General features: G+C 47.3%; 8 protein-coding genes across 8 annotated transcripts; 3 read left to right on the top strand and 5 right to left on the bottom strand.

Moving 5' to 3' along the window:
- Positions 1 to 350: 350 nt before the first annotated feature.
- Positions 351 to 2,961, bottom strand: PHATRDRAFT_12431 (predicted protein; the record flags this gene model as incomplete). The annotated part of the gene is made up of 3 exons (XM_002180282.1): positions 351 to 1,362; positions 1,498 to 1,871; positions 1,942 to 2,961. Coding segments are annotated over 3 exons (2,406 nt in total), but the record flags the coding sequence as incomplete, so codon positions are not given.
- Positions 2,962 to 3,853: 892 nt separating this feature from the next.
- On the top strand, positions 3,854 to 4,687 carry PHATRDRAFT_35813 (predicted protein; the record flags this gene model as incomplete). The annotated part of the gene is made up of 1 exon (XM_002180087.1): positions 3,854 to 4,687. The coding sequence occupies one exon, from the start codon at positions 3,854 to 3,856 to the stop codon at positions 4,685 to 4,687; it is 834 nt and encodes a 277-aa protein (XP_002180123.1).
- Positions 4,688 to 5,642: 955 nt separating this feature from the next.
- On the bottom strand, positions 5,643 to 6,999 carry PHATRDRAFT_45967 (predicted protein). Its single transcript, XM_002180283.1, has one exon. The coding sequence runs from the start codon at positions 6,905 to 6,907 to the stop codon at positions 5,864 to 5,866; it is 1,044 nt and encodes a 347-aa protein (XP_002180319.1). The 5' UTR covers positions 6,908 to 6,999; the 3' UTR covers positions 5,643 to 5,863.
- A 97-nt stretch (positions 7,000 to 7,096) lies between these two features.
- PHATRDRAFT_45968 (predicted protein) lies at positions 7,097 to 8,228 on the bottom strand. The gene has a single exon (XM_002180284.1). It carries the CDS (start codon positions 8,180 to 8,182, stop codon positions 7,268 to 7,270), a length of 915 nt encoding a protein of 304 aa, XP_002180320.1. The 5' UTR covers positions 8,183 to 8,228; the 3' UTR covers positions 7,097 to 7,267.
- An 835-nt stretch (positions 8,229 to 9,063) lies between these two features.
- On the top strand, positions 9,064 to 9,621 carry PHATRDRAFT_12378 (predicted protein; the record flags this gene model as incomplete). Its single annotated transcript, XM_002180088.1, has 1 exon — positions 9,064 to 9,621. A coding segment is annotated over one exon (558 nt), but the record flags the coding sequence as incomplete, so codon positions are not given.
- Positions 9,622 to 10,090: 469 nt separating this feature from the next.
- PHATRDRAFT_45969 (predicted protein) lies at positions 10,091 to 11,833 on the bottom strand. Its single transcript, XM_002180285.1, has one exon. The coding sequence runs from the start codon at positions 11,779 to 11,781 to the stop codon at positions 10,252 to 10,254; it is 1,530 nt and encodes a 509-aa protein (XP_002180321.1). The 5' UTR covers positions 11,782 to 11,833; the 3' UTR covers positions 10,091 to 10,251.
- Positions 11,834 to 12,366: 533 nt separating this feature from the next.
- PHATRDRAFT_35818 (predicted protein) lies at positions 12,367 to 12,732 on the top strand (the record flags this gene model as incomplete). Its single annotated transcript, XM_002180089.1, has 1 exon — positions 12,367 to 12,732. The coding sequence occupies one exon, from the start codon at positions 12,367 to 12,369 to the stop codon at positions 12,730 to 12,732; it is 366 nt and encodes a 121-aa protein (XP_002180125.1).
- Positions 12,733 to 13,122: 390 nt separating this feature from the next.
- Gsr_2 (glutathione reductase) lies at positions 13,123 to 14,699 on the bottom strand (the record flags this gene model as incomplete). The annotated part of the gene is made up of 2 exons (XM_002180286.1): positions 13,123 to 14,435; positions 14,522 to 14,699. The coding sequence occupies 2 exons, from the start codon at positions 14,697 to 14,699 to the stop codon at positions 13,123 to 13,125; spliced, it is 1,491 nt and encodes a 496-aa protein (XP_002180322.1).
- Positions 14,700 to 16,893: the final 2,194 nt, after the last annotated feature.

Genomic DNA, 16,893 nt, shown 5'->3' on the forward strand with positions numbered 1-16,893 from the left:
GACCCCTCCCAGCGACCTCTATTCGATCGACTGAAAGAGTAAAAAACACGAGCGGGCGAGATACGGACGATTGTGTTTCCCTATTTTTCGAGTATGTTAAACTACTACAGCTGACTATGACTGTTGCAGTTCATTGTAAAACATAAAATTCAGACTCCAATCACTCTTTACATAAGTAGAAGTGATAGAAGCGAGGACGTAAAAAGCTTGCATGAATCCGATCGGGGATGATCGCAGAATGGAATATGGACAAACAGACAATGCATAACGTGGAAGTATGGTGATGTTCTCTGTATTAGCCTAGCCGATGAACACATATTTATTGAAAGCCAAAGCAGTAGAATAATGAGTTATGTTGTCAAGTACTCAGGTAGAAAGGACTTCGAACCCAGGATTTGGGCCTTCGTATCAGGAAATACATCGCCTTCGATACCTGACAACTTTCCGTCCGCATCAACACGAATTGGGTAGGAAACCAGATACGAATTCATTTCCGCGACTTGTTCCTGCGAAAATATTTTCCAGTTTTCTTTGGCAATGGTATTCAGCCGACGAACGCAATCCAAATTTGACGGATCTCGGAATATGTCCTCCATTTTCCCCGTCAGGTGACTCCAGCAGTGTAGGCGAAATCCATGAATATCGCCGACGGCGATACTCTTATTTGTTGCCAAATGATCAGGCTGCCATACCCCTTGAACAATTTCACTGTCTCTCGTTCCATCGAGACTCCTTTGGTTAATATTGGCTGAACCAATCAATGCTACTGCATCGTCAACAATCATCAACTTAGAATGCACGTATATTAAGTGCCGGCGGGACTTGCTTAGCGTTTCTTCGATTGATTGCGGCCTTGGGACCCCTTGGGCTTCACTTCCATCTTCGGTCTCCCGATTTGCAAGACAGTAAAAATTTAAGTAGTCGGTTGCTTCCATATCAAACTGCGATCCTGACTGCCTCGCAAGATCTTTCTGTCGCTGTATAGCTTTACACACACGCCTATACATACTTTCAATCGTCAGCCTTTGCCAACGCAGAATTTCTTGGACAGATCCTGATTCTGGAACGCCTTCTGGCCACATAGGGATTACAATGTATGCGGCAAATCGCTCTCTAGCTTCTATCTTTTGGCAGATCTTCCAGGTTAACTCCGCTGCAATTAGGTTGTAACACTTCGTTGCAGTGTCTTCCGACCATATGTGTGAACTGCTTAAGAAGTATTGACTTTCAATGTAAACAGTGTGGTGCGCTCTGCGAATGTGATACACCATAGCATCATGGGCACTGTGGTCTATTGCTCGGCCTTTTTTCTGGTCCAAAGTCCGAGGGAAAACAAAGCCATCGGCAGAATCAGAGACGAATCTTCTATCATACTCGACACTGATCTTCCAAAATTTGCGACGTAGTTTACGGTGCGACGTTGATTTTTTCCCGCTATTGAGAAACTTAACGCCTTTGATTTCGTCGAAGGATGGCGAAGAAAAATGAGACATCAACTCTGGATCAAAGCTGGCCGTACGAGCGTCAATAGACCGAAAAAGCTGCGTACTCCACACTCCACCGTGGTCTTGATCTAGCGACTTGGCGACAATTTCTTTTTTTGCACGGTCAACGAGCTGATCGGCATCTGATATAGCTTGACGGCGCCACCTCTCTTCAAAATTTTGCAATAGATCCTGCGCAGCCGGTCCTCTAACGCATAAATGAATGTCATGCCAAGGCTGGCGAGGTCCAAGTGTATCTCCAGATTTCAATATATGGCATCCATTATGGAAGTCTCCTTTGTGGTCAGACGCTAAGGTTCGAAAGAGGGAATATTCACTGTTATCGAATCGCCCATACGTCAAATCAATCCCACCTACAGCAAAGAACTGAGGTAAGTTGACTCGGGCAGCTGCCAAACTGCTCAGCGTCAGGACACAAAAGTAGCAACGTACCAACATATCCCACTAACTCAGATTTTTCGTCGCATATGACTATCTTTTGATGATGTGTAAAGCACATCGAATTTCGAATTTGTTCGAAGTATGGATTGGATTCACCTCCTAACATGGGTGCGAGGTGTAGGTTGACCTTTGTTCCTTTGAAAAACTGTCGGAGCTCCTCATCTTTCGTGGCCATCATTCCTTCACCATTAAATCCATTTGAGGTCTGGTCGTCCCATACAAGAACGTTTACTGTTACGCCCTCCTCTGCTTTGGCCTTCAAGAGATCCCCGATGTATGGGCTATACTTGTCACTGTCCAATGCTTGCTCACGTTCCTCTCCTCGTAGAAAACTCTGTTCGTAATCGACGGCCCATCCTGCAATATAGATCAATTCGTTTGCTTGGCAAATGGATTCGTAAATATCCTTCCAGAGACGATTTGGTTTCCACACCTGGTCATTGTTTGCACCGTATGTCACTTCTGGAGTTCCTTTTTCTGAACCGCGGTCGTCAGCATTTATGTACAGTTTGACTTTGTTTCCTTGTTTAGGTTTGAAATATGTCCCCGGAACTGCAACGCCGTCCTTCATCATTTCGGCTGGAACGTACTCCACAAAGTATTCAAACGACCCATGTCGAGGTTTTCCATCCAAATGAACGACTTTGTGAATCCCTGTCCTGCGAGGTTTTCCCTCTTTATTGAGTTTAAGTATATCACTTATAGAGAGAAATGTCTTCCCGAGAAGATTCATCGCACCGTTGAAGTCCGAGTCCTTTACTCTAAATTCGAGTGCTTCCACATGATGGCTGATCGGTACAACAAAACTTTCCTTCCAATGAGGGTTCAACCTATTCGTCATAACGGAGGTCTTGATCAATCGATGATCTCCAGCGTGTACAGTGACGTAGGGGTCGCTAACATTGTCGCAACAACGCAACGCAGTACTGGCTTTGCGACAGCCGATCATACAGTCGAAGTCTCGTAATTCTTTGGCGCGGACGATTTGAACATGAAGGTATCCGTGCAGTAATACAGCGTCACCCTCGACTTGGTATGCCGGCAGCTCGGCGACCAGATCGTCATGAGACGTAGTGCTCTGAGATGAGGAACTCTTCATTTTGTTGCGATCGTTGGCACGAAAGCTCATCGCTTGGTTTTGTGAGATTGCTCGCAAAACATGTCTCGAATGGGAGGAGTGGACGAAAGTGAGACTATTATGCTGGAATTCTCCTTGGCGACGGATCGATTTCGAAGACCATCTTCGACGTGAATCTGCATTGTGCAGCGCTAAGCAGGCTGCAAGAGCTCTACGTCATCTTCATTTTTGTTGCTTCGGTCCTTCTGTTCGAAATTGACTGAGTTCTTTTCGGCTTGGCCTCTAACACTTGCACGCGCCACTTACAGTCAACAGTAAACACATGCCGTTAAACACAAGAGAGACTGTGAAAGTATTTTACGCTTCATCTAGAGATGATGCTCCTTGACTGTGAGTGAACTCAACTTGGATGGAAACTATGGGGATTCTTCGTGAAAAGAACTTCGTTTTCATATTCTATCAGAAAGGCCTTTTCAGGCCTCTTTGCCCTCGTCATAGTGACGCATGTCAAGAAACTGCGTGCGTTTTTGTATCATCTATGTCGTTATCATTGTCAGAAATTTTGTGTTCGCTGGGTCAGTTTCAAACAGTCTGTCCTGTGAACGATTGTTTCTTGAAGTACGGAATGTCGAAAACCGAAACAAACAGAACGAGTAACACTTGACTCTATTCCGTTCCGTTTAATGGGCCGAGGACCTTAGTCATGAGGAATGGCGAATGGCCAACAAACAATCTGGACAGTATTCAAATCTATCGTCTATAAAGTTTAGGATCCTCAGCCGGATCTCTGAACGGTCTCGTTGAGAATCGGACTAGGAGGCGTTGGAATATGAGCGAAAGTGCAGAAATGCCACTCGAATTGCCACCGACGGATATGCTATACATGACGTATGAAGGAAACTGGCTGACAGAATGTACCGCAAAGGTTTTGTCTGTGAGCGCGCACAACCCTGGTGAAGACGAGAGTGTTGCTCCCTTGGCTATCTGTCTGGATCGGACCGTCATGCACGCCCAAGGGGGAGGGCAACCAACCGATGTCGGCCGTCTCGAAATAACCGCGACGGGAGTGAGCGTCGACGTATCAAAGGTTTTGATTGACAGAGAAACTGGTGTAGCGACGCATTTTGGGACGCTTAGCGGAAAAACGCCTCCTCGAGTTGGAGATGCGGTCACAGTGAAGCTCAACGTCAGCCAACGAAGGATTCTCTCGGAATGCCATACAGCAGGGCACGTGGTCGACTCGGCAATGGCCCGTTGCGGTAAATTGATGGAGCCGACCAAAGCCTATCACTTCCTTGATGGGCCATACGTGGAATACAAAGGCTCCGTCCCGATTGAAGAGCGCGACAGCGTTTTGCAAGAGTTACAGGAAGCGTTTTGCCAACTAGTCGACGAAGGCTTTGATACAAAGATTGATATTTTGTCAAAAGAAGAGGCAGATGAGTTGTGTAATCGTCAAGCTCAAAACTTTGATGTAAATCTGTTTGCTGACAAACGTACGCAACAAATTCGTGTTGTGACAGTCGCCGGATTTCCTTGTCCTTGTGGAGGAACCCACGTCCGATCCACTACTGAGCTGAAACAAGGCCGGTGGGGAATCACTGGCCTCAAAAGCAAAAAGGGTGTGGTTCGAGTTAAATACGGAAGGACATCATCCTCGTAAAGCAGAATCCGGCGAGGAATTGACGGAAACTTATTTACCGACTGTGATAAACGTCCCTTGCCGTTCCCTTTGCAAAATTCTTGCCTTGTGACTCGAGAGTTCAATTCTCTTGTGTCCTTTTTTTTGGAATGGCAGGATCTCTGCGCTATTCCATAGCGACCCCATGGCTCGTCTATTGTTTACAAAGTGCCGTTTAGTTGATTTGTCATCATAGAATTAGACAAGCAAGATGATTCGACTCGGAGATACAGTATCGCTTGCATTTGCTGTCGGCAGTTTATGGAACGCGAGTGTCTCTATTGATCGATGATGGTTTAATGCTGGTAGCTCTAAGATAAGGAAACTCTCTTGGTAAGAGTATCTGACTTGCGCTTGGTCGTTTTGCCTGTACTTTGGCGGTCCCAAACGCCATTTGGAATCTGCGACGAGCTTGCCTGTTGCTCATCTTTACATCACTTTGGATATGTATTATAACTTGGATACTTCAACCCAAACTCCGTTTGGAATCGGCAATGAGCTTGCCTGTTGCTCATCCTTACATCACTTTGGATATGTATTATAACTTGGATACTTCAACCCAAACTCCGTTTGGAATCGGCAATGAGCTTGCCTGTTGCTCATCCTTACATCACTTTGGATATGTATTATAACTTGGATACTTCAACCCAAACTCCGTTTGGAATCGGCAATGAGCTTGCCTGTTGCTCATCCTTACATCACTTTGGATGTGTATCAACTTGGATACTTCGAAACAACTAGCGAGCAGGATGCTTAAGGCAACATACAACAACTTCTCTTCCTTGGATTCGAAACTGGTGATGCATTCGACCAATGTCTAGTACAGCTGGGTTATGATCTATCGCTGTTTTGGCGACGGTACGGGGCAGCAGGAGTGTCCTCGGTTTGCAAAAGGTTTAAAAGACGATCGGACCCCTCCAGCAGTCAACACAAAGATGCCACGGAAAGCCAAGAATTTTAACAATATTATCATCCAGAACGGATACGTTGATACTTTGTGCGAATGCGGGCGAACAACTCTTTTTGCTCAACAGTCCTGAACTCATTGTTTCGCAAACAATGGCACGCTTAAAAGTCCCTTTTTCAAATGAGCCGAGAGGAAGCACACCAAGCGCAAAAGGGCCACATGAAAGGGTACATTAGAAAACAGGCGATATCTTAGGATTTCCCGTCTTTCTTGTTTGATGCATCTCCTTCAGTTTTGGCAGACTTCAACTTTGCTGCCTCGTCTTTTCCGATAACTTTCAATCCACTTTCGTCCGTAATTTTCTCTAGCAGACCTTTCTCTTCTAATTGCTTATTCAGCAGCAGGGCTTGGGACGCAGCCATCTTATCCGCTTTTTCGTAAAATCCTTTGAGAGCTCCAAATACTCCAATATCTTCTTCAGACGCGACTCCACTCACTTCTGTGTTTCCCCTAGGCTGCTGCTCATCGATATCACCATCTGTACTTTTTTTTGCTTTTGGTACTGCTGAGACTTCGACAGCTGCGGATCCCTCTCTTTCCTGAAAGGCAACTTCTGCAATTGCTCCCAGACGCTTTGACTCTTTTCCAGATCTGCGCTTCTTCTTTCTTGGCGCTACCTTCTTCGTTTTTCCTTCGCGGCGCCTTTGCATTTCTTCCCAAATTTTCTCGGCATTTGTTCGGCGCGTATCGAATTCCGCTTCAGCTAGCAACCCAAAGGCAGCACCGCCTACAAGGCAAACGCCTCCTCCAACCTTGTTCATGAATAAAAATCGTGTCAAGAGATTCGATTCGACCCATGCAAAACCTGCATCGTCTAATGCGAAGGGAATCCCGTCTGGCGTAGGTCCATTGCGGAGCTCCGTAATGAATCCGTTGAAGAACGCGAGAAGTATACCCGAAAAAGCCACGACAGCGTACAGCCCAACTCGCTTTGTGCGATCCTGAGCGGCGACTGTATTTCCTTCCGCCTGATAGATTTCTTTCTCGAGTTCTTTGGGAATCTTGGTTTCGTATGGATTAAAAATAAAGTCGAGAATTCCTTTGGAGGAATGTGTCTTCTCTCCACTTTCCTTCTCTTCTTCGGTTTTCCCCCCAAATAAACGGACAGTTACGGTCAGAGGATGATCGGGTCGAAAGGCGGTTGTCATCAACCCGATCGGTTGGCTCTGAGTAACAAATGAATCGGCTTGAAACACTGTCAAGAATCCGATCAGCTGGGTAAGGCAACGATGCATAGTGAAAAAACGCTTGTTGCTTTTCTTTTAGAAGCGTGGTCGTTCCCGTTTTATATCAAGAGACAGATCCTATCCCATGGCTTTGAAGCTTAGTTGCTTGCGAATCAAACTGTAACCAACTTGGTTTGACTCGGATTTCTCGGAACCTCAATTTTTGCGTATTTTAAAATTAAACATTCGATTTGGGATAGTCTATGTAATTTCATCTTACTGTTGTTACCTACGAATTCAAAACCGAATGCACTCAGTTTTACTGTTGACTGAAAAAATAAATGCTATACGGAAGAAACTGTGAATCACAGCAACGGCAAGGGAGAGTAAAACATTGGCCCCGGCAATGCGTGACAACACACTAAAATGCTATGCCTTGGCACAATAGCCAAAGTGAGATTCTGCGATTCTCTTGTGAACTTTGTGAGACGGAAAAGTCGCCAAGTAGGCGTCGGCATCTTTCTTACTCATGCGGTAGCATGTGTATGAAACCACATAATTCTTGTCTTGACCGTTGCTGTCAAGCAAAACAACTTGTGTGCTGGAAGGGACAGCCATAGTTTCAAGCTCCTTTCCATAATTCTCCCATACAACCCCGTGGTGAATTTTTGAATTTTCTTCCTGTTGCCCTTCTTCCGACGGCGGCGGAGGGGACGGACTGGCAACAGGAACAAATGCATGTATGGGGGGTGTAGATATGCCGGGATAATGAGGTGCTGCTTCCATTGATGTACATTGGGAAGACAGCCTTTCAATCTCTACCACTTTGGAACGAGATTTGGTCGTAGACGTTAGAGACGAATCATTCTGAAGAGCATTCACTGGAGTGCTTTTGATTCTCTTCCGACGTTTTTCTTCAAAGACGTCCATTTCCTTCCGGTAACGAATTGTATCCTTTCCCGCTACAAGTTCGTAGGCTCTGCGCTCCTTCGCGTCAAGAGATCGCCAGCGGTGGCCAATGACTTTACCCAACTCCTGAAATCCAATTCGACCGTTCGACTCATCATAGATACGTGGACGCTCGCGTTGAAAGAAGACGTTGTAAGCTGAAAGAGGTCTTTTAGGCATTCCACTGGGGCGCTTCTTGCCCGGCCGACGCAATGTATCAGTCTCAATTACTCGCTTCTTGGTATGACCAATAGGGGCAACATTTTTTGGTTCACTGACAGGTTGCTCTTTGTTCGTACGGATCATCTCAGATAGGATTTTTTCACCGTCTTGTCCGAAATCAAATTCCCAATCAAGATAGGAAGTATGAATCTCATCAAAGGGGAATGGGCTCATCGTGAATGTCGAGTTATAGAAGAGCTTTTACAACAGGAATTGTCAGGCCGAACAACTTATGAGACAATGTTCTGTTTCCTAATCAAAGGTTCTTACTGGCATCGATCGTGGTTGAGGTTCACATACGTACGAGATCTCGTAGAACTGTACGAGCACTGCTATCTCTGACCACCAATTTCCCAAACTGAAATAAAAAACGCACGATTGCTTCGTCGAAGCAGAATCACCCATGTGGCGCAGGTCCTTGCAGGTGACAATGAATGGCCTTCTCAACGGAATCAATAAGTAAAAGTACGATGTTCCTTCCATGGGAGATCCGGTAACACAGAAATATGGAAACTCAGAGAGTGTGAAGTCAATGCTTCCACAAGAAAGAAAATCGATCCTGTTGTGATGTACAATTAGTGCCTGCTCAGAACGATAGAGCTTTTTCAGGCGACATACAATTCTTGAAAACTATTGAACTTCTCCATATTGCAGATAAATTCTACTCACATTAAGTAAATGTCATTTTTTTCATTAAACAAGTGTCCTATCCGAGACCGACAGTTTGTTAACAGTAGAACGTGTCCCGATATCTAATCCCCCCTAACGGAATCGGAATGCTATCCGGCCTTTTATCCCTAGTCGATTAGGTTCGATCTAACATGAACCTCATGTGTCCATTTGACAGTGAACAATTCCAAGACTTCTCTGCTGCTAATACTAGCTAGAAGCATTGCTCGAGTGATCATACGGAGATGAATTTTACACGGGATATTAGCCATTGAAACCCGGATTTTGACGGGAGATCACAGTCATTCCAATTCATTTACAGCTACCACCATTGGAGTGAACCATATGTTTGCTTTTTGCGCTTGCCTGAACGTGCTAGTGTCGCCATGCACCCTATTGAAGAAGCCTTCGGGAAAGGCTGCAATCTCTACAAAGACGTGCTGAACTGCGACATCGATTCCGACAAGGCCCAACTCCGCAAGGCATACTACCGTACGGCATTGCGGTACCATCCAGACAAAAATCCCGACAATGCCAAGGCGTCGCAGCAGTTCCAGGCCATCTCGTTGGCTTATCAAATCTTGCAAAACCAAGAATCTCGTGAGGAGTACGACGAATCGGGTGTTATTCCTTCGGATGCGATCGATGACGACGATGTCGCCGCTACGAAACAGGGCGCGGATATCTGGAAACAATACTTTGACCAAATTTTTGGCAAGGTAACAAAGAGCGACATTGATGCTTTTGCGAGCAAATATAAATGCTCGGACGAAGAGCGGCGAGATGTGCTCAAAGAATTTCCAGCACGCAAAGGGAATCTTGTAAAGATGCTGGACTTTGTCATGCTTTCTGAGCCTAGGGATGCGAGTCGCTGGGTAGAAGACTTCATTCTGCCAGCTATGGAGAAGGGGCAGATCAAAACAGACTTCAAGGATACAATGCAAACGACCTTGGAAAAGCTCAAACGAAAGGTAGCAAAAGAAGATGCCGAGACAGCAAGTAACGATGGCGACGAAACAGAAACAGACGACGAATCCAGTGACATTGAACCGTCGCCGCCACCCAAGAAAAAGGCCAAGTCGACGAGCAAGTCGGCACTACAACCAAAGAAAAGCAAACAAAAGCCGCAAAGCGATATGTCGAACTTAATTGCTGCTATCCAAAACAAAAAACGTGGTGGTGGAAACATCATTTCCAGTCTGGGGGCACGGTACGGTGTCACAATCGATCAAGACCAAGATCCTCTGAACGATGCGGACTTCGCCGAAGCACAAGCCAAGCTGCAAAAGAAGAAACGGCGGAAATAGATGCGTTTGATGACGTTGGGACCTATCTCAGGCACGTAAAAGCTCGGCGCCAATTCACAGTTGCACACCGCTATTAAATCACGTTGTGGTTCTCTAAAGCAAACGTGGCATATACATCTTGCTTATCATATCTTCATACGGTCTAGCTAGGACGCACTCTACATCAAAACGAGCAGAGTCATTGCCCGCGGTCACCAAAATCAATGCTTCGATACAAATATTTAGCACTGGATGCGACATCACAAAATGATTTTGATAACAGATCGTCTAGCGCAGTAGATGCGGGAAATAGGAGTTCATGACCGATGTGGCCCCGCCAATCAAACTCGATACCACACCGAAGCCTACCAGGAATTTACAAAATGCGCGTTCCAATGACAAACGTGTCGACTTGGTCGTAGATCCCGCGCTTTGTTTCAGGAATAGTAGCGTTGGAAAGATGTAAATAAGTGCAGTTCCCATCAACGCGCCATTGAACGACACGACAAATCCCGCGTCTTTAATCACCAACGCAATGGCCGTCAAAATGGCTAGCAAAACGGATGTGTAGCGTGTTTCTGTTGCACGCGTCACCGTTTGTCCCTTTTTCGCAAACAGGTCTAGTGCTGCGGATCGGCACGCGCTGAACAGAAAGGGAAATCCGCCAATTACGGAAATGGCCACCAGCAGTCTACTGACCGAAGCCCCAATATCAGCGTTGGCGTAATTGTTGAGAACCACGCCCGCCGAGTTGCCGCCAAATGTTAAGAAACCAAAGGTGAGTGTGAGCGCGTTAATAATTCCGACCACAACGTAGCCGGCCACGGTCATCGTGTTGAACTTTGCCATTGTCTTCTCGGTCTTGCGCTGGTCAACGTTTTTACCCGCGAGCGATCTATAAAAATCTGGAGCAGAAAAGTGCGCCATGAAGGAGACACACGCCATGGCAATTAAAATGAGCGGCGCCGGCGTTTGTAGTCGACTGTAGGTTTTGAACTGGGGCTGCATGGCTGAGGGGATGGACGCGAGCATACCCTTGCCGACCTTGGCGTACGGACTGGAAGGTACGATCTCGGGACACCGCCAAGCCAAGAATAAAGTAGAGACTACAGTACCCAGAACTCCAATGATGGAAACGGGGGCGAGCGATGCGAGACTCTGTAGATTGCAGAGTGGGACCAAGGTTGTGGCAGTCACGGCCAAAATAGCTGCTTGTCGACTCGCCCAGAGTCCGGACAAGCCACCGGCCGTTGCCAAGCTCGAAAACATGTCACCAATGATGAGATTGAAGGTCAAACAACAACCAAAGCAGTAGACAAAGTTTGCTAGTGAAACAATGGTCGAAGACTCGGATTTGTAGATCTTTTTCCACAAGTCGCCGAGACTGTTGGCTTGAGTGGCGTGAGTCAAGCGTCCGTAGAGAGTGAAAGTGTACGCACTCATTGTTCCCAAAACCACCATCAGCACATTCGCTGGAATCAGGGCGGAGGGATAATTCGAAACGGCTGCAACTCCTGCAGGGAGAGCCAAACACCCGGATCCTACAATCGCCTTGATGAGACTGAATGTAGCCGCTGCGACACTGCTTCCTCCGTCACTGTTTCCATCATCGTTTTTCGCGGCGTCGAGATTGGCGGTGGTCGCGGTAAAGCGAGCCGTAGGTGTCTGACGGGGCCATTTCCCTGCAAACCTTCCAGACGCCGTCGCTGCGGACGGCACGCTGCGTATCTGCCGGGGAGACCGACAACTTGTCGGTCGCAACGCGTTGGTCGCCGTCCACAGCAGGAAAACGAAGGAAAATCTACGATTCGGTAACATTGTCTTGACTAGCAGGATGCAGTCTGAGGTAAAGGTTGTTGTTGTTGATAAGATGGGCCTAATGATGAAATGAGAGGTCGTTTGCGATCACCGTCGCGACACCGGAAAAGCCGATCTTGCACGTGTTGGTATCGGCGATGGATGTGATGCCGAATCGAAATTCGGTGTCCGTCCAAAAACTGAACTTCGTACGTTGTGACTGTTTCTCGGATCTCGCAAGGGGTTCGTCCGTCCGCGTACCGAGCCTCAAATAAAGTACAGAGACCGTTCTATGTTACAGTGGATTCCACGGACACTGTGACACGGTCGAATTCGCAGACAATTAATTGGACATGTATCTGCTAGCTGGCTAGAGGTTCCTGGAATTGACAGATGACAATCACACCTCGGAAAATGAAACGAATTCTTGGCAATCCTGGAAAACTTTACCGCCCGTAAAACCGTAACTCACATTAACTTTTCGAAACGTAGATCCATCTCACGATACTCCTATTCGTACAGAAAAGCAAAGAAACGCCCACTGGAATGAAAGCGTCGCCCACTAATGGGATTGTCAAGGCGAGTCCCCACAGCAAGACGAAAACGATGGCAGCACTAGCCTTGCTTTCTTCGGGACAGATCCCGCTGACGACCTTCCAAGCCAAGGTGTACCATGCTCTAGTAAAAGTACCGGAAGGAAAAGTGACCACCTACAAAGAACTAGGTTTGGCGATCGATTGCCGTTCAGCCCAGGCAATCGGACAAGCTCTCAAGCGGAATCCGTACGCTCCCACGGTGCCCTGTCACCGGGTGGTGCAGTCGGATCTATCGCTAGGGGGCTTTGGAGGCACACGTAGTGGGGCGAAGATTGACCGAAAGATAGCACTCCTGCAATCGGAGGGTGTTCGGTTGAACGGCAATGGCTGCATCGAGAAGTCGAGCGTCTATACTTTTCCGAAGAAACCACAATAATTATATGGTATTCCACGTTTACAGTCAGCATTTGTAATAAGACTCGGTTGATATGTAAGACAAAGGGATTGCGAAGTCAGCACGAGTAGCATACGCTGACAATACGAATAGCCCTGTGATCTACAGGCTAGATGTTCCACAGGGATTTCAATTCTCTGGGCGTTGCATTACGATGGAGTGACGAGAGTGAGTAGTGATTCCAAGCACACAACAAATAAATCTAGACAAGCAGCCCCTCCATAGAATGCAGTTGTTGTGTTGACACAGTAAGAGAGAATTTATAATAGGTCGAAAGCGTGACCTTTGGTTCGCCGTCCTCGGATTAGTTGCTGCGAACAAGTTACTAGAAGTTTGCGGAATGCTACAAAATATGCCCGATCCGTTATCAACTCAAACTTCCGGAGGGGAAGCACCGTTCAAAGGGCTCTGGATCGCTCCAGTCTTTTGTGGAGAAAGTCCCCAAGGAAACATGGTAACGAACTCCTCGGCGGCAGTTGGATGGATTGCTATGGTAGCATCAAAGTCGGCCTTCGTGGCTCCCATCTTAAGCGCAATTCCAAATCCTTGTAGCATTTCGTCCGCTCCCATACCAATCACGTGTAGACCCACCACCAATTCATTCTCTCCAGCACAAATTAATTTCATCGCTGTTTTGGGCTTGTCCTCCGGCTCGATCTGCCATGGTCCGTAGTACAAGTTGGCAAACTTGGACCGGTATACCTTGACATTTTCCTTACCATATTTCTCCTTAGCTTCCTCTTCCGACAAACCGATAGTACCAATCGTCGGATGAGAAAAGACTACTGTGGGAACCAAGTCGTATGAAACTTTTGCGTCCTTGAATGCTGGGCCCCCAAAGAGGCGATCGGCGAGGCGCCTCCCTGCAGCTATGGCCATCGGCGTTAACTCAACGTTTCCACAGACATCTCCCAAGGCATAAATACCGTCCACATTTGTTTCCGAATACTCGTTGGCGGCAATATAGCCTCCCTTCTTTTGCTCAACGCCTAACTCCACCAGGTTTAACCTGTCGACGTTGGGACGGCGTCCTGGAGCCATCAGTACAGTATCCACGCCTTCGATCTTTTCACCATTCTGCAGGTATACGGTTTTGAGACCGTCGCTGTCGGCTTCGATCTTTTCTACGCCGTCCGTGTTGCGATAAATCTCAATACCTTGTCGCTGCATTTCTTCATCCAAGGTGTCGCGGAGAATTTCGTCAAAGTGGCGCAGCGCCTGCCCCTTCCTAACAACCAATTTTGTGTCGGTTCCTAGCGCCTGCAAGACACCCGCGAGCTCGACGGCGATGTATCCTGCGCCGACCACTACAGCTTTGCGCGGGAGTTCCTCCAATTCAAAGAAACCGTCGGAACTGATCGCGTATTCCTCAATGCCTTCGCCTTTCGGAAAGACGGGGACTCCTCCGACGGCAATCAATATGTGCTTCGCAGTATATTTGATCGGATCGCCTTCGCTGGGTTGGATGTGGACTTCACCAGGTCCCGATAGGGACGCATAACCAAGAATTTTGGTGACACCTGAATTGTCCAGATTCCGGTCGTAGATTCCGTTCAAACGCGCAATATACTTGTCCCGAGCTTGTTTGAGAACATTCCAATCGAACGTGATATTGTCCATACCAGAGAACCCATAGTGACTCATATCATGGACCGATTCGGCAATGGATGCAGCGTTCCACATGACTAAAACACATGGCAAAAGACATTATGTTAGCAAAACCGAAAACGGACAGTGCATTTGGGAAAGCCCGAAACAAAATGGCACGAACCTTTTTTGGGCACACACCCAACATTTACACACGTTCCACCAAGACGAGCAACTTCCGTCACAGCAACCTTTGCACCATAGGTAGCGGCTCGTCGGGCTGAGGCCATACCCCCCGATCCCGCTCCAATCACGAAAAAATCGAAATCGTATTCCTTATTGTCGTCCGATGTGGCCGACATGGTTCGCGCAGTTACAGTAGTCCTCAAAAATGTTGGTCGCAGTTGGGTGTTGGCGCTATTGCTACCATGGGATGCGGCGAAAACTCGGGAGGTCTTCGTGGCGAGGCTGGCAAAGGATGAGACGAAAGCTCCTGTGGTCCTCGCACCAGAGTGCGACGAGGAAGCAGCCACCATAATGGGGGTGCGTCGGCTGACGAATGAGGCTGCTATTGCAAAACAAAATCCCATGACTGTACGAAGCATGTCAATTTCTGTACAAGGGAAAAAGATGGAGCCGTAGCGTGACGAGAAATATGAGATACGGGAGGGAGCTATCGATGCAGTTCGGAGATGTATATTCGCTTATCAGTAAAGGAAGTAATGGCACAGATAAACGTCGACACGAGGCTATGAAGTTTCTTTCCGGACAATAACAGGATGGATGATGCCGACAACGAGAGAGTCGGTCTCCAGCCTGGCTCCGATCGAAAAGTTCGTGAGAGAAAGCTCGTTGAACAGAAGTGCAGAATACAACACTTAGGGCGTCGCTATTGTGAAATACTGTGGTTGATTCAGAGTCCTATAGAATACAGTTAGTGCGAGGCGTTGTCGTCGGAGTTTGTGATCGGATGTTGACTGTTTTCCCGCAGAGTCAGACTACGTAATGGCTCACGTAGAAATCACGCGCCACCTGGAAGAAGGGAACGGTATCGATCTTCGACGCAGATCTTCGTTCCAAACACTTTCCTCGAGCGTAGGACAGAAACGCTTACGTCGTATCCGACACAGGCGTCGATTTTGTCAACCATATCGTCCTTTCCTCGAGCTTACAATGTTCATTAGGTACAGCAAATTCGGTCCACGAACTTAGTTAAGCGTCTGTTCTCGTACGCCTCAAAGTTGAGTAGACTTGTCACGTCGCTCATTGGGTACGGCGCGAGGCACAATAAAAATTCGCAACGGAATATCTTACGAGCTATTTGGACGTGAACACTTCGACGACCGATACAGAGGCCACCGGGTTCCAAGAATTTCGTTCGGGCCGAATCCAAAATGTTGTTGTTCACTGCAAACGGTAAAGCATCCAAAGGTCTGATGTCTGCACCCACATCATTATCGGTAGCAACAGCAGAGTCTACTGATTTATCCCAGCACGGAGAAAGCGGCGCAATGGTAAACTGCAAAGTGAATTTCCAGGCACCGCAAAGAATTGTTCCAGACAGAGCACTGGCAGAGATGCACAGGACTCCTGTTGTCTGCTTACACTGAACAACATAAACAATATAAAGCAATTAATGGCTTGTTTCGAAGTACCGGAACTGCTTTATACTGTAGCATTTGCAATGATTCGTTGGTACGGCATAGAACGACGAGATTGTTTACGGTTAATGTGTAAGAGCCGTTAACAGGAAACTTCAGCTTTCCATAGTCGCCAAACCAAAATATTCTAACAACCAATCAGGATGTTGGACAGAGCAGGTGGACCTAAGAGACTGCCATACAGTGTGCTCTACGAGCTCTCCGTAGGAAGGAAAGGAAAGTACCCGGAGAGGCATTTTTAGAAACGCAGGCCAACGTCGTAGAACAGTACCGCTTCTCACACAGAACTGTACAACGCTCTCGAGCGGAAAGACTGCAGGGAAGCAGCCTCGGTTTTCGCGCTGGTGAGTCCTCTTTTGATCAATGTTTTGCTTTCATCGTGTAGAATAGGATGTAAGGGACAGGATTGGAGGCTCTTGTAGTCGGAAAAGCCATTGTTTGTGCGACAAAGGCATATCGTACCTGCATCGCATTCTTCCGTACAGACAGCGTTGTCAGTCCGAGCGTGCTTGTCCACGTCTGCCCGTATGTCATCTCCGCAGGATCTCTGAATCTATGTATATCGTCCCGTATAAAGTATTTGACTGTCACTTATGGGATGTCTGATATTTTGTTTCGTAAATATGGATGTTGGTGACTCTGTTCGTAAGTGGATGTAAATTCCAAACGCTCATGCACGGGTCAGACACAATTTGGTTCACTGGACCTTCCGCAGCTTCGCTGAAGGACATCTCCCCGACACCCCTGATCGATCCGCACATGCACGCAGCATCGAATGACCGGCCTTTTGTGCAGCACCATGGTTTTCACGAGTGCGCCACTAACCAACACTCTGGCTTTCCTTTGTTTTGCAGATACCAAAAGGAGGCGTTCCAGCTAGTGAGTGTCGTCCGGA

Source organism: Phaeodactylum tricornutum, chromosome 8 (assembly GCF_000150955.2).
Source record: "Phaeodactylum tricornutum CCAP 1055/1 chromosome 8, whole genome shotgun sequence".
Taxonomy (NCBI): domain Eukaryota; phylum Bacillariophyta; class Bacillariophyceae; order Surirellales; family Neidiaceae; genus Phaeodactylum; species Phaeodactylum tricornutum.

What these genes read in the sequence shown, in the direction of transcription:
- PHATRDRAFT_45969 (XM_002180285.1), bottom strand. Translation starts at nt 11,781, where the DNA reads ATGTTACCGAATCGTAGATTTTCCTTCGTTTTCCTGCTGTGGACGGCG.
- PHATRDRAFT_45968 (XM_002180284.1), bottom strand. Translation starts at nt 8,182, where the DNA reads ATGAGCCCATTCCCCTTTGATGAGATTCATACTTCCTATCTTGATTGG.
- PHATRDRAFT_45967 (XM_002180283.1), bottom strand. Translation starts at nt 6,907, where the DNA reads ATGCATCGTTGCCTTACCCAGCTGATCGGATTCTTGACAGTGTTTCAA.